Source organism: Budorcas taxicolor, chromosome X (assembly GCF_023091745.1).
Source record: "Budorcas taxicolor isolate Tak-1 chromosome X, Takin1.1, whole genome shotgun sequence".
Lineage (NCBI taxonomy): Eukaryota > Metazoa > Chordata > Mammalia > Artiodactyla > Bovidae > Budorcas > Budorcas taxicolor.
The window spans coordinates 19,995,558-20,011,909 of NC_068935.1; the positions used below are offsets into that span (position 1 = coordinate 19,995,558).

At 35.8% G+C, this 16,352-nt stretch overlaps 1 protein-coding gene across 1 annotated transcript in view; it reads left to right on the plus strand.

The window, feature by feature from the left end:
• Positions 1 to 16,352, plus strand: part of ALG13 (ALG13 UDP-N-acetylglucosaminyltransferase subunit) — a 79,318-nt gene that overhangs the window by 1,526 nt on the left and 61,440 nt on the right. Inside the window, 1 exon segment of the mRNA XM_052663151.1 lies at positions 619 to 757. Within this exon segment, the coding sequence (XP_052519111.1) occupies positions 619 to 757 (139 nt within the window).

Here is a 16,352-nt window from a genome sequence, read left to right on the forward strand (position 1 = left end):
ATCTGCAGGAATGTTCAGCAGTTGATCATTGAGATGCTGCTGGCTTTGGAAGATTTTTTATATTTCTATTAAAAGGTTAAGTAACTTATCCAGTCAGTGAGTGGTAGGCAGGTAACAGTCTGGTACTGGCATCATCTACCCCAAAAAGAATTTTTCACTCAACAGTCTCCTCGCTCCCATTTGAGCTATCTAAATGAGTTTAGACTTAAAAGAATTGGCCCAAATATCGTATATGTGCATGTTTGTGGAGATTTATCCTATTTTGACAGGCAGACTCATAAGGAGTGTCAAAGCGACTGAACAACAACAATGGCTTCCTGTACAGTATGTTGAACCTGAATCTTATTTGTATTCAGGGTCCATGCCCAGGGTGTGCTACTGGTGGGCAAGTTGCAAAGCACTGAATCATAGGTCTTAATATTGTTGGCAGTGATAAAGAATGTATTTTTCAAGTCAGGTTTGTAACACTTACTAGAGAGCAAGACATAACTATTTTTTGTCATTTTGACTCTATGATTAAAAGGCTTGTAGTGTTACCTTGAGTTCAAGCTATAAAGCCTGGTGAAGCACCTTAACTTTTTGTAAAACTATATTGACAAATTTGGTATATTTTTGTAGGTGCAGGAAGCTGTTTGGAGACTTTGGAGAAAAGTAAGCCACTTATAGTGGTTATAAATGAAAGGTTGATGAACAATCATCAACTGGAATTGGCAAAGCAACTATACAAAGACGGGCATCTCTTCTACTGTACCTGCAGGTATACTTGAAACTGATTAGTTGACCTCTTGTCTTAATTCCTTCCTAGCTATTCTTACCTGCCTACCTAACCAACCTGTGTCTTTGACTTCTTACTTTCTCCCACTTAGCAAACATTTTGAGTTTCTCACCAGTAAAACCTGCTTGTTTGTCTTCTACTTTGACTGTGATCTCTGTGTTGTATTTCAGTGTCTATGCTTATTTCATTGCATGTGAATATCTGAATGTGTGTGCACATGTGTCTATTTATGTTCATCTAGGTGTTCAGGTCTCTGAGGATATAAATTTTTGAGTTCATTATTTTTCATTATGCAAGGAAGGCATTTGCGTATTTTCAGTTAAGGTTTTGACTTCAGTAAATCCACTGGAATCCATGAATTAAATTTACTCATTTATTCATTCATTCAACTATACCTAATGCAAAGCAGGCATTGTTTTGGTGTTGTGGAAAGTGAAAGTCACTCAGTCGTGTCCCATTGTTTGCAACCCTAGGGACTGTACAGTCCACGGAATTCTCCAGGCCAGAATACTCGAGTCGGTAGACTTTCCCTTCTCCAGTGGATCTTCCCAACTCAGGGATCGAACCCAGGTCTTCCACATTGCAGGCAGATTCTTTACAGCTGAGCCACAAGGGAAGCCCAAAAATACTGGAGTGGGTAGCCTAGCCCTTGTCCAGCGGATCTTCCTGACCCAGGAATCAAACTGGGGTCTCCTGCATTGCAGGCAGATTCCTTACCAACTGAGCTATCAGGGAAGCCCTTGGTGCTGTGGATATAGTGCTGAACATGACATAAAGTCCCTGCTCTCATGGTACCTGTGTTCCAGTGGTGGGAGATAGACATTAAACAGTTCATAAATAAGCAATCCAGAGAATTTCACATGGTGAAATGTGTTATGGAGAAAATAGGGCAGGGTGATGTGATAGCTGGGGTGCAGATTAATTAGAATGGTCAGGGAAGGCATGACTGGGTGTGCATTTGAGCTGAAACCTGAATGTCTAGAAAGAGCCAGTCATGTGAAGCTCTAGAGTCAGAAGCAACAGTGGAAATTGCAAAGGCCCTAAGTTGGGAATGAGCTTGGAGTTTGGTATGTTTGAGGGTTAGTGTGGCAGAAGTATAGTAAGCAAGGGTGGCTGTAATACGAAGTTGAAGCTGGGTGGGGAGAGTTCACATAAAAATTCTGGTTTTATTCTATGTTTAATAAGAAATATAAAGAGTATTTTAAGCAGAGGAATTGCTTTTTGGTGAGGAGTATTATTTTCTAGAAGTATATTAGAATTCAGCAAGAACTGATCAACATCACAATAGAAGGATGAAGAAAATTCCTGGTTTGTTTTCTATTAATTCTTCTTCAGACACTAGAAGCTTGCCAAAGGGTCAGGTCAGTAATTCCCAATTATTTGATTTTAAATACAGTCCTAATTTGATGTTTTAAAAGGAAAAAACCTCATGGAAGTATTACAGAATAAATATTTCTTATGTTATTAAAAGTTGAAATTCAAAATAAACTTTAAACTCTAGAAGAAATTGGCTAAAACGTAAGCTTTTCTTTTAATTTTATGCTTTTTGTCTCTTAGGCACTCAACAAATACTTGTTCATTCATTATTTATTGAGCACATATTATGTGCCAGGCATTATTCTAGACACTTGGCGTATGTCAGTGAACACAAAGACAAAGATTTTTATTTTCTTTGAGAGGAGACAGATTCATTGAATGTTGCAGGAGCAATGGTTGATGTTCTAATCCCTGTAATGATGGAGGAGAGGGAATGTCAGGGTGGCTTTGTAATGTAGAAGCCATTCTTACAATATTGTGAGTGTGGGGAGAAGCCAGATAATAAACATTACTTGGGCTGCAGATAATTGGCATATCTGTCCTTAGGTAGTTGAGATTGTTACAAGTTAATACCATTTTTGAAGCAGAATAAATAATCGTCTTCCTTAGTTTATGCAAGTTAATTTTTCCAGATACCTTTGATGAGTATTTTCATTCTAAATATTAAATTAGCTTTGGTTTTTATGTTAGTACATTAAAAAAGGGGAAATAGTGATTTCATAAACACTTTCTGACTCTCAGGCTGAAAGGGCAGTTGTATAAGTCTCCAGTTTATTAATCTTTTTTCAGTTCTAGAATTCTTTTTTTACTTGTATTAATTTCAAGAAAGTCACACGCATGAATGCCATAAGAAGAATCAATAATTGGTTGTATTTTCATTTTAGGTGTATCATTTGTTTGCCGCAAATCTAGGCTGGATGACTGTATGTCTGTTCTAACTTAAGTGGCTGCTGTAATATTAAATTTCTTGAAGTAATAATTTTATGTTGTGATTGAAACCTTATTTCCAACATGCATGGCGATTGTACGTTGCTTAATTATATATGGATTTATAATAGTAAATTACTAGCAAAAAAAGTTATTTTACAATCTTCATGCATGGTCTAGTAGTCTCCCCAGCTTATTGTGCTTGTCTTGTAGCTGTCACTCTTGGTTTCATTTATTCTGTTTTCATAAATTAATTTACTTCAAGTTATATCTGCGTAGTCCTGAGAAGTGTTCCAAAACCATATGACCACATTTCTCATGAAATAACATTTCTGAAATCTTTTAGTTGACATAAAAGATAAAGTGACTGTTGCGTTGCTATTGACATAAGCTCTTTGTGTTGTTTTATTATTAGTGTATATACCTGTAATATTAAAATACATTAAAATTCACATAGTTTGAGAAGCATCACATTATTCTTGGAAGTTAGATTCAGTCATCAAGTGGGCAGAATTGCATTATGAAATTTTCTCCCATGTTACCTAATATTTTTCTTCTTTTGTTTTAGCATGCTTCCTGGGCTGTTACAGTCAATGGACTTATCAACACTGAAATGTTTTCCTCCTGGCCAGCCAGAAAAATTTTCTGCATTTTTGGATAAAGTTGTTGGATTACAAAAATAAACACTAAACTCTCAACACTTTAAAACACCCCTCAAATTCAACCCGTGGAATGTGGTTAAATCAAGTTTAATATAGAGTATATGTTTATAGAATAATATAAATTAATAAGTCTCCTACATCTATAGAATGTATAGAAAATTTTATTTGTGAATGTTAGCATTTGGGTCCAAATTCTAATTGCAGTTTCACAAGTTTATTAGATTTTTTCCTAATCTTCATATTTTAGTAAAAGAAATATGTAGTGAACATTCACATAGTTTATCCTTGAATCCCAAAGGACTTGGAATCATGAAAAAAAGAATTAAATATGAAAGCTTTGACAAAAACCTCAAATGTAGTTACTTTATGTTCCTTAGAGTAAACAATGAAACAGTAACAGACTTGTAAAAAAACATTTGAGTCAGAATCTTTAGCTTCATACTCCAAGAAACCAAATTAAAACAAAACAAAACAAAAATGGGTTGTGTTCTGTGAAATAAATTATTTATATAAGCTCAGTAATTACCTTAAAAAGATTAACTTTCGAGTCAGTTGATCTATTATACTTCAAGAAACTATTATCCTGAAGAATAGAGTGGAGTGGATGTATTCATTTTGTTCCTATAAAGTATAAATAGAAAGTGACAACTAAATGTCAAGAAATAATTTCTAGGGCCTGCCTCATGTGAATTAAAAGTCTGGGAAGAAAAGAGTTAGAGAAATAAAAGGAAATATAAAAATTGCAAGGAATTTTGTAACAGTATAATCCCACCCTTATTAATAAACACTGAGTTCACAATGATAAAAAAAAGTGACAAAAATAATCTTACCCAATGTCAAAGCTTTACTGGTTTTAGAGTAAATTAAAAAGCATCTGTGCCGATAGGAATTGCTATTTTTTTTTAAGGACCACCCTCTTACAGTGGTATTTAAACATTTACTGTAGCATCATAGAGGAATTATTTATGTCCTTATAAAATTAATTTTACAAATGAATAAATGATCCGAGGTGTATAATGACCTAAATGTATGGTTTTAAAAGTCACATAGCTCAAAATAGATACTTTATGAAATTCTGAACAGGGTAAGTAGTCTAAAGACCTATAAAATAAACTAGATTATCCATAAATATTGACAGTTTTTTGGTAGAAAGTTTAGATATAACTGATCCATAAAAGAGCATTCACTATAAAGATTTATTTTCGATAGTATTATCCCAAGATGTTGAATATTCTAAACATCTTACTTGGGATGCATTAAATAATGCTTTTGTAGATTTATTTTCCTGATTGTGTTTTACTTAGGCTAATAATAAAATAAATTGTTACTAATGGTAGAAGGTGGTGGCTGAGAAGTACTCTGGGTAGCAGGAGGATGCCAACTTGGATTAAAATTTTGCTGAGATTAATCTAAAAAGTGAGTAATCTATATCTACATGGTTGAGAATTTACAGCACCATAATCATAATTATATTGTATATTAGTGTTAACCAAATGCTATAGGAAAGTCCCTATTCAAATCCATAGAGTTTCACTTTTCTGGGCTTTTCTTTTAAATGTATTTCTCTAGTTTGAGAAAAATTGTGGCTTAAAATTTATGTTGATCACTCAGTCTTTAATTATCTTATGTCATGAAGGATTAGCCATAGGGAATCAGAAATAAATGAAAGGGTCTACTTAAACATTAGACAACTAAAAAGCCTTAAATCCTCTGCTGCTTTCCCACATGAATACATAACCCAGATTTCATTATTTCATTTAGCAGAGGCTTCAACCAGTGGTGTCAGTTGTGTGTAGTGACATCTCGACTACAGCTTTGTGGGAAATTTTGTATCAGTTGTGAGGTTTAAAAATCAGCGAATATCTTAGAATCATTTTAATTTGGCAGGAATCCTCAAGACTCTCTAGTTCATTCCCATCATTTCTCAGGTGAGGAAGAAGGCAAGAGGTTACAACTTGTCTAAAATAATAGCCTTTGACAGAGCTGCCACTAGAAGCAACTTCTTGACTCCCATTCCTGTACTTTTTGTACCATACCATAATACATGTTGTAAGCTTTTTGTTTTCTTTTTATGTTTGCCTAGTATTTGGTTACTTTAATCATATCCAGGGGAGATTTTCTTCATTTCCAGAAGTTTATTTTAGTGGGAATTTCACAATTCACTAAGTTGGGTTTTCCTTTGGTGTGTTGCAACCTTACCTTGGACTTAGAAACCGATTACTCCTGAGTTTTTGGCATCTAGCAAAATGCCATAGATAGGATTGATACTAGATTGAACAAATAGACTTTAAGACAAAGAATTCTAGACTTTTGGAATTGGTAGAGAATTTTAAAAATACCTAGTACAAACCACTCATTTTACAGATGAGGAAAGAGGCTAGGATAAATTAATTGCCAAGTGTTTGTCTGATTGATCCTTATGAAGAAATTAATGGTAACCAAAATTCTATTTGAAATATGTATCCACTAAAATAAAATGTGTTTAGTTTCATTACCTGACAGGGTTTCAGATTTTTGAAATCAATGCCTAAGTGCAGTGCAGTTTATTTAGCAGTTTTATGTTGAGAGATATTGAGAGGTTAAGGCAGTGAAAGAGAAAGTTTAGCATTTCGAGAAATTCACATTGTTGGTAGGTTCAGAGGTGGGCATGTAATGGTAGAAAGTTGATTGATGTTGGAGTAGGTGAAAGGTGATGTGAAGTTATGGATGCTTGGAAAGTAAAGAATTTATAATAGACTGTGCTTATAATTTGGAAGGAAAAAAGAGGATTTGGTGTTAGGTAAGACAGAACTGATGAACTTGTGTGGTTCTGCAACATTGAAAAGTAATCATCTCAAAGTACTGTCTAGTGATTCTAGACACCTAGAACCTAGAATCAGAGCACTGCTTTGTATGTTTTTAAAGGCAAATCATGTAGACACAGGGCAATATAAAAATGTGTACCACTTTGATAATTTGAGGAAGTTTTCCAAGACTAAGGATGTCAGGAATGACTAACAGTAATGTAATTTTTCTTGGTCCTTTATCATGTTAATAATATAAGCACTTAATCTCTCTGATTTGTTAAAAATAGGAAATTATCAGAGATGACGAAAAATCTTCATATGGTCTGAGAAATGAGATGTATGGGCAGATAATTTGAAATTGTGTTTTGGAGTGGGTGGTCCTGATAGCTGTGTGGTAATCAATTTTCTGCTAAACAGTTAATACCATACTTTTATGGGGGAGTGGGGAGTGAAAAATAGTAGTAACAGTTAATACCCATTGCCTGCTTAGTATGTATGGTGTACTGTTTAAAACATTTTATATAAACATACTCATTTATAATATAACCTTATGAAATAGTTACTGTTCCATTTTGCAAGTGAGGAGACTGACCTCAGAGCATAATGTGAAAAAGTAGTTTTATGCTTCTTAAATATCCAAAAGATGATCTGGGAATTGTGATTGTAGCTATGTAATCTATTTCAGTTTTTACATTGCTTATTTGAAAGCATACTGATTGCTAAACTCCCAGTTGGTTACCTGGTTGCAACTTATTTGCCAGGCTCTTGTTTTCTCTTAAAATGTTTGTATTTTGGGCTCTGTTTTTGGTCCTCTTTATATACTTTTTCTTGGTATTTTCACTCCTAGGGTTTCTCTTATTGTCTCCCATATATATCCCCCAACTGTGATTTGAGCTCCTGCATGGTATTTCCAGTTGCCTATAGGTCATGTCGGTCTCATAAATTTCTGAAGTATCCTGAACTTGATGTGCCCTAAACAAATCTTCTTTTCATGCTTCTGAGATCCTTATTTGTATTAATGGTGTCACCATTGAGTCAACCCTCCAGGCTGTAACTTTTACATCTTCAATCCTTTATATATGATTGGTCACCAGATACTCTTAGCTTTACTTCCTAAATGTTTCAAGCCCACTTGTTTATTTGTTCTCTTACTTTTTTTTTGTTATAATTTTTAAACATAAATGCATGGTAAGAATCTACTTTTTGTATCAGCAGGACTCTAGACTTGGTTCCTGCTCTGGAGGAACTCTTACAGTATGCTTGAGGAGGAACTATATTTATGAGTCTTCTGCCAGAAAAACAGTAGGCTGTCTGTAAATGATAAATGCACTTCTGTAATTTAGTCTTTTCTCATTATCTTGATTAGGTATTGGGGCTAGGAAACATTGTCATCTTGCACACTTTCACTTCACACTGTCTTTGACTTGACTTCAAAATCTCTAGTATGCCTCTCATTCAGAAGAAAGATGTGATGACCATCACATGATATGGTGAAGTTTGTAGGATCAAGTGTTTGTAGAAATAGTATCTAAAACATAGCAGTGCTGATCCTATGTAATGTTCTAGTGGTATTTAAGGATCTGTCAAATGACGATACCTGTTGGGGATTTTTGGACAAACATGGTGTTAAAAATCAGAGATTTATAAAAAGCAGTAGCTATAGTGTTTTCCAGTAAGAGAGTACAGAGGATAACCACAAAATCACACTTAATTCCTTGTTAAATGGTTCATTCCTTACATGAATATTCTAGTACAATCTGGTATAGTTCTTTCAATTATGCTTTTTTAGGTGGCTAGATAAAAGATAAGCAAAAAAATTTAGCTTCAGATGGCAAGGTAAAATACACATTTCTTGATGTTGATATTGATTCTTAAAAAATATTTTGAGCAGTTTTTAATACCATCATGTCCTATCTGTTTTGGTATTTCATTTCTAGATCCTTACTGTCTTTATGAATTTTTACTATATCCTGGCAGATTGATACTCTGTCATGATTGATTTTTTGGGCCGGTGGGGGGGTGGGGGTAGGGAGGGGGATCTGTGTTCTGCAGCCTACTAGATCTTAGTTCCCTGAGCAGGGATCAAACCCATGCCCCTGGCAGTGGAAGCAGAGTCTTAACCACTAGACCTTCAGAGAATTCCCATGTCATGATTGTATTTTGATGGCTACAGTCCTGCTTTTAAAGGTAGTCGTTCTTAAGCTTTTGGGAGATCATGAAACCCTTCAAAATACTTAAAACTACTGCTTCTCTGTACTAACATTTTGCCATGAATTACAAGGAATTTACAGGTACCTTGAGGCTGTGCTAGGTTAAGAATCCCTAGATGGAGGCCAACTTCAGTAATTTGATTCCTTGGTCATTGTTCATTAATATTTAATGATAACAGACTCCTTTATAATTAAACCCTCTGATTAAATACATTTAAGTTTAGTGACTTCCAGTTTTTATAATATAAAACAAATCATAAATTTTTCTCATTTGAAACATGCCAAGCAGCATTTTGAAACTAACCTGAATACTTTAACTCAGTATCTATAACCCAAAAACTTTTGTAGTAGTTTCTAATTGATAAAAATAGCTAAATGAAAATTATATACATTTATAGTAGTTATTTTAGGATATATTACATTAGGCTATTTGGTAAAGCAACATAGTGTTGTGATTTACTCACTCACTATCAAGTGTGCTTCTAAGGTATTTGCTGAACTGATAGTCACTGTTGGAATGTTTGTGAGAGGCCATATATTGCATCTTTTTCTGTTCATTTCCTCTTTTTTCCAGAATATACTGATTGTTTCTCTACTACTGTATGAAGAAAGTAGATAATACACCTACTCCCCAAATTTAGGAGTGAAACATGTTTCAAAGTGGTTTTCTGAATTTCAGTTTTTCCATTTGTAAACTAGTAAAACTAACTTCATAGGTGACTTCTAAGACGTGTGGCATATTTGAAAATTAAAAAAAATGTTGAAATAATACATTCCTCTTGGTTAGAGTTTTTGTTTTAAGAAGTAGGAGTAGGCTTAGAGATACTTTCCTAGAATTCAGTCCTAAGTAATAAAGAAAGCAAAATCTTCCTTGAATTTCATATTTAAATTCATATTCAGTCTCTAGCTGGGGTTGTGGTTAGAGAATTAAAGTTTACTTAGAGGAGTAAGGGAATGAGTCTCTTCAGTGCATCAAAACAAAAGAATGTTCTGGTCTTTATTCTCCCTTCCTTTAATCCCCTGTCTGTCTGTAGACTGATTGGACACTGCAAGTAGCTTAAAAAACAACAAAAAACAACCTTCAGTATTTCTGTGTCAATATATTTTTAAACATACTATTTTTCTTTTTTTCGTAATCTGTATTAGAATGCTTCGGGTGGAACTAGGGAAGAGAGGAAATGAAAGCAGGTGGCTCCTGATAATGTTTCTTCTGTTTTGCATATCTGAACAAGAATAAGTGTTCTGGGAAGTCAGTTATTTTTCTTTATTGCCTCCTTCCTAAAACTTTGAGGAGTTGGTATAGGGCCTTATGGCCGGATTTTGTTTTAGAACCATTGTATTTCTTTTCTTCACTAATCTTGCATTGCTAATTCTGTCTTAAATGTTCACCATGAAAAGAAGCGACAGGTTCTAGTTTCAGGGTACTGTTAAAAATGTTTTTTTAAAAAGTTTACCATTATATTTTTCAGTAATGAAAGACCATAACAGGTTTCTATAGAATTGCAGAGCAGTTTCCCCCATTGGCCCCATGTTATTTCACACTGAAAAATGACTGAAGTAAATGATTTATCAATTAAAAAAAATGCTAATTGCCTTTACAGCAGGCAGTGATGTTGTTATATACATATATCTATTAATTTTTTCAGTTTTGTTGACTTATAATTGACATGTAACATTAAGTTGTATAACTTAATGATTTGATATGTATGTATAGTGAAAAATAAGGGCTTCCCTGGTGGCTCAGCTGGTGAAGAATCTGCCTGCAGTGCAGGAGACCTAAGTTCGATCCCTGGGTTGGGAAGATCCCCTGGAGAAGGGAATTGTTACCCACTACAGTATTCTGGCCTGGAGAATTCTATGGACTGTGTAAGTCCATGGGGTCACAAGAGAGTTGGACACGACTGAGCGACTTTGACTTTCATAGCAAAAAATGATTACCACAATAAGTTTAGTTAACATCCATCACTACACATAGTTACGAATTTTGTTATGTTTAAAAATCCAAGTCTGTTTATTTCATTTGACAAGGTAAGATTTATTATTTATTTTAATGTGGGCCATTCTGCCCCACAATTTGCCAGGATAATATGTTAATCCCCCTACAAGCTGTGGTTAATGTTGATCACAAATTTGTTCATCTAAAGGGAGGGTATATCTGTTACCTACTTTTGACTCGCAGAGAATCAGACTTCTTTAGACCTGAAAGAGCTTAGAGATCATATAGCCTGTCAACTTTATTTTACAGTTAAGTGGCAACCCACTCCAGTATTCTTGCCTGGAGAATCCCATGGACAGAGGAGCCTGGTGGGCTACAGTCCACGGGGTCGCAAAGAGTTGGACACCACTGAGCGACTTCACTTTCACTTAAGGAAACCAATGCAGATAGATTGAAATGGCATAACAAATTTCATAATCTTTTCATGATACTGTATTGTCTCAGAAATTAAAATAATTACTCAAAAACATTTTTATACATTTACAACTATACCATATATGTCACAGTGTATGCTTTTAAAAAAAATCCAGGCATATTTAATTTACTCATAGAAACATGAAGGAGTGTTATCTTTGAATTAAAACTATTAGTATTTATATTCTTCATAGTACAGAGAATTTCCCTATTTCATCAGTGAAAGAAGAAATAGACAATTCCAGTTAAAACAACAAATCCCTTTTTCAAGTTGAATTATGGTATGAAAAGTAGTTGTAAAAACACATCAATTTTATGACAGGTCAAATGATTTGTTAATTATTTTTATTTTCTTCAATTTATTTTAATCTGTACCCATAGTACAGTGCTTAAAAGGTCTTTTAGGCAATTGTTTTTCTTCCTATTTTCAATATCAAAGGGAGGAGATGCATTAAGGTTTGGGAAAGTGCCTCTGAGAAGCTATATTTGAACTATGGCTTGATTTTCAGTAGAATTTAGGTGAAATTGTTCTGTTTCTTACCTTATTTTTGGACCAAAGAATAATTTCTTAGTGAACCTTTTTATTTGGCAGATAGCAGTTAACAGGGGGCTTCTCTGGTGGCTCAGTGGTAAAGAATCCGCCTGCCAATGCAGGAGACACAGATTTGATCTCTGGGTCAGGAAGATTCCCTGGAGGGGGAAGTGGCAAACCACTCCAGTATTCTTGCCTGGGAAACCCCATGAATGGAGGAACCTGGTGGTCCATGGGGTTGCAAAAGAGTTGGGGATGACTTCGCAACCAAACAACAACAGCAACAAATACTTATTAAGCAGTTACATAAGCACTTGACATACAGTATCTAATGTAATTATTCCAACATCCTTAGATTTAGATCACAGAAAAATTCCTGGAGTAACATTCCTCAAACTTTGAAAATTTGAAAGCATTAGCTATAGTGCACTAAAAACCATTAGTAACTTGAATGCTAAAGTTGCCTGTTTAACTTTGAAAGTGAAAGTCGCTCAGTTGTGTCCAACTCTTTGCGATCCCATGGACAATACAGTCCATGGAATTCTCCAGGTCAGAATACTGGAGTGGGTAACCTTTCCCTTCTCCGGGGGATCTTCCCAACCTAGGGATCAAACCCAGATCTCCTGCATTGCAGGTGGATTAACTTTGACTTGGCCTTTTTTTCCCTTATGGAAAAGACCAGGTCAAAGTTAAGTAGGTAACTTTGGCATTCCTTGGAGCCTTTAGAACTGGACATGGAACAACAGACTGGTACCAAATAGGAAAAGGAGTACATCAAGGCTGTATATTGTCACCCTGCTTATTTAACTTATATGCAGAGTACATCATGAGAAATGCTAGGCTGGAAGAAGCACAAGCTGGAATCAAGATTGCCGGGAGAAATATCAATAACCTCAGATATGCAGATGACACCACCCTTATGGCAGAAAGTGAAGAGGAACTAAAAAGCCTCTTGATGAAAGAGGAGAGTGAAAAAGTTGGCTTAAAGCTCAACATTCAGAAAACTAAGATCATAGCATCTGGTCCCATCACTTTTTGGGAAATAGATGGGGAAACAGTGGAAACAGTGTCAGACTTTATTTTGGGGGCCTCCAAAATCACTGCAGATGATGACTGCAGCCATGAAATTAAAAGACACTTACTCCTTGGAAGAAAAGTTATGACCAACCTAGATAGTATATTCAAAAGCAGAGACATTACTTTGCCAACAAAGGTCCGTCTAGTCAAGGCTATGGTTTTTCCAGTGGTCATGTATGGATGTGAGAGTTGGACTGTGAAGAAAGATGAGCACTTAAGAATCGATGCTTTTGATGTGGTGTTGGAGAAGACTCTTGAGAGTCCCTTGGACTGCAAGGTGGAGAAGGAAATGGCCACCCACTCCAGTACTCTCGCCTAGAAAATCCTATGGACAGAGGAGCCTGGCAGGCTCCTCAATCCATGGGGTTGCAAAGAGTCAGACAAGACTGAGCGACTTCACTTGGGCTGCAAGGAGATCCAACCAGTCCATTCTGAAGGAGATCAGCCCTGGGTGTTCATTGGAAGGAATGATGCTAAAGCTGAAATTCCAGTACTTTGGCCACCTCATGAGAAGAGTTGACTCATTGGAAAAGACTCTGATGCTGGGAGGGATTGGGGGCAGGAGGAGAAGGGGACGACCGAGGATGAGATGGCTGGATGGCATCACCAACTCGATGGGCATGAGTTTGAGTGAACTCCGGGAGTTGGTGATGGACAGGGGGGCCTGGCATGCTGCGATTCATGGGGTCGCAAAGAGTCAGACACGACTGAGCAACTGAACTGAACTGGAGCCTTTAATTTTGCTAATGGACATATGAACTTCAAAGACAGGATTATAGTATAGGGCCTTGAAACTCTCTTCTCAGCAACACTTATTAATAACTGGTGGAACATCTTGTTCTAGAGCACTGGTTCCCAAAGTGTGATCCTGAGCTAGTAGCATCAGCACCACCTCAGAACTGCTTGTTTAGTTGCTAAGTTGTGCCCAATTCTTTGTGACCCTGTGGACTGTAGCTCACTAGGCTCCTCTGGGAAACCAGGCAAGAATACTGGAGTGGTTTGCCATTTCCTACTCCAGGGCATCTTCTGGACCCAGGGACCAAACCGCATTTCCTGCATTGGCAGGAAGATTATCACTGAGCCACCAGAGAAGCCTTTAGAAATGCAAATTCTTGGGACCCACCCCAGCCCTGGCTGAATCAGAGTTTCTGGGCATGGGGCAATCTTTGTCCAAGCCCTTCCCTTGAGAACTACTGTTCTAGAGGTTTGCAGTATTGGAGTAATTTGCTGCGGAAGAATAGTCAGCCAATTGGGATTTCGAGTGTAATAGATGTTTCAAACGACAGTATGTATTACTATGAAATTGCTTTCTATTACATTCAGGAGGAATTTTAGTATTGTCCTACAAGTCTTTTTTTAAAAGTCCTATTGTACTAATTTGGGGAACATTACTTGTAGTTACCGTTTCTGAGTCTTAGTTCATATCTTCTTTAGAATGCATTCCTTCTATAGTAATTGCAAAAATCAGGAGACAATATTTAGTTCCAGTCCTAGTACTATTGCCAATTTGATGTGAAAACATGAACAAGTCTTATAATTATTTGAAACTTATTTCTTCATCTGTAAAGAATGAAGAACTTATCTTGTTTAAAACAAGAGGTTCTTTTTAGCTGTAACATTCTGCTTATCATTTTTCCAGTTTATTATGTTCTGTTTCTTGCTCACTTTATTGAATTAATTTATTTCCTAAGATAATACATGTAAATATGTAAAATATTAACTAGTTCTACAAGGCTTATAACAAGAGACAGCAGTTCTGTGTCCCGTTCCTCATCTCTGACCCTGCTTCCTGTAGGTAAACATTTTATATGTTTTGTAAATGATACATTCTAACTTGTTTCTTATATTTAAATATCATCTATAGACTTCCTTCTGTGGAAGAGAGGCCTTATCTCCTTCCTCACTTTCTTCCATATTAGGAAGTCTGTTGTTTAGTTGCTAAGTCCTATCCAACTCTTGCAACCCCATGGACCACTAGGCTCATCTGTCCATGGGATTTTCCAGACAAGAATACTGGAGTGGGTTGCCATCTTCTTCAGGGGATCTTCTGACCCATGGATTAAACCTGCATCTCCTGCATTGGCAGGCAGATTCTTTAACACTGAACCACCTGGGAAGCCTCAGGAAGTCTATAGGTGATATTTAAATTTAAAAAACAAAAATTTAGTTTATCAATTATGGTGAGATCTGTTTTCAGCATTGACATTATGATTTCTTTAGTAAATATTCACATATGAGCCATGTTTTATTGACTGATTGCATTTCTGTAAAACTATTTCATTTTTGTTTTTTTCATTTGCTCAGTTTTCTATAGAACTATTCTCAAGCTTTCCATCTGAGGAGGTCATCTTTCCTAGTACGTTTAGACATGGTAGGTTATCTGTAACTTATTTATTTTTTAATATGTCTGTGCTGTAGTTTTATTTTACCTCAACTGGTGGTTCTCTATCTAGTCCTGCTTAAAAGTCTGTCCTCCTGGAATTTCCCCTGCAACCTTACCTTAAAATTTCTTTTGCTTCTCTTTTGGAATCTTCTGTTTCCAGGATTCCATGCACCCCACCCCTTTTTTGTGGTTTAACGTACTAATTTTGGTTTCAGATGTCCTCCACTAGCTTTCTGATAAAGGATGGCACATTTTTTAATCTTTCAAGTTTGAAAATGCCTTCTAGTCTCCCCATCTGATTGATAGCTTGGTATAGAATTCAAGGTTGGAAATAATTTCCCCTCAAATATTGAACTTCATTGTTTTCTAGCTTATAATTCTTCTGTTGAGAATTTTTTATTATTCATATGTGTGATCCTTTGTATAAGATCTGTTTTTCCTCTCAGAAAGCTTTAGAATCGTTATTCCCTGACTTTAGGAATGTTGTTACATGCATTGCAGATCATCTTTTTTGCTTTCATTGTTCTGACTGCTTCATGGACTCTTTCAGTCTAAATATAGACAGTCATATCCTGCAGTGGTAGAATTTTCCTTACGTCATCATCATTTCTTCCCCTGCACTTTCTTCATCTCATTTTGGGACTCCTGTTGGTTGGATATTGGCTTTCCTAAATTGATCCTCTAATTTCCTTGTTTTTATCTCTACAACCTTGTCTGTCTTGTGAGCTCCTCGACTATAAATTCTATTCCTTCTACTGCTTTTGTTTTATTCATTTTTACATTTAAATATAGCAGAATTAGCATTTTCATGTATAGTTCTATACATTTTTAAAAATGTATAATGTAAGATACAGAACTCTTCCACTCCATCTTTAAATCCCCTCCTGTCATCCCTTTATAGTCAACCCTTTCCTGCAGTCTTAACAACTGGCAGCAACTGATCTGTTTTCCCTTTCTGTAGTTTTGTCTTTTCCAGTATGTCATATAAATGCAGTCATACAGTATGTAACCCTTTGAAGCTCTCTTCATTGGCTTAGCACAGTGCATTTGGAATTCACCCATGATCTTGTATGTATCCATAATTATTCTTTATTGTTGAGGAATATTCTGTTTTATGGATATACCACAGTTTTTCCATTCACCATTTTAAGGATGTTTGGATTGTTTCCAGCTTGGGAGGAATCATGATTATTAATAAAGCTGCTATAAATATTCATGTGCAGGTTTTTGTGTGAACTTAAGTTTTCATTTCTCTTGGAAATTTACCCAGAAG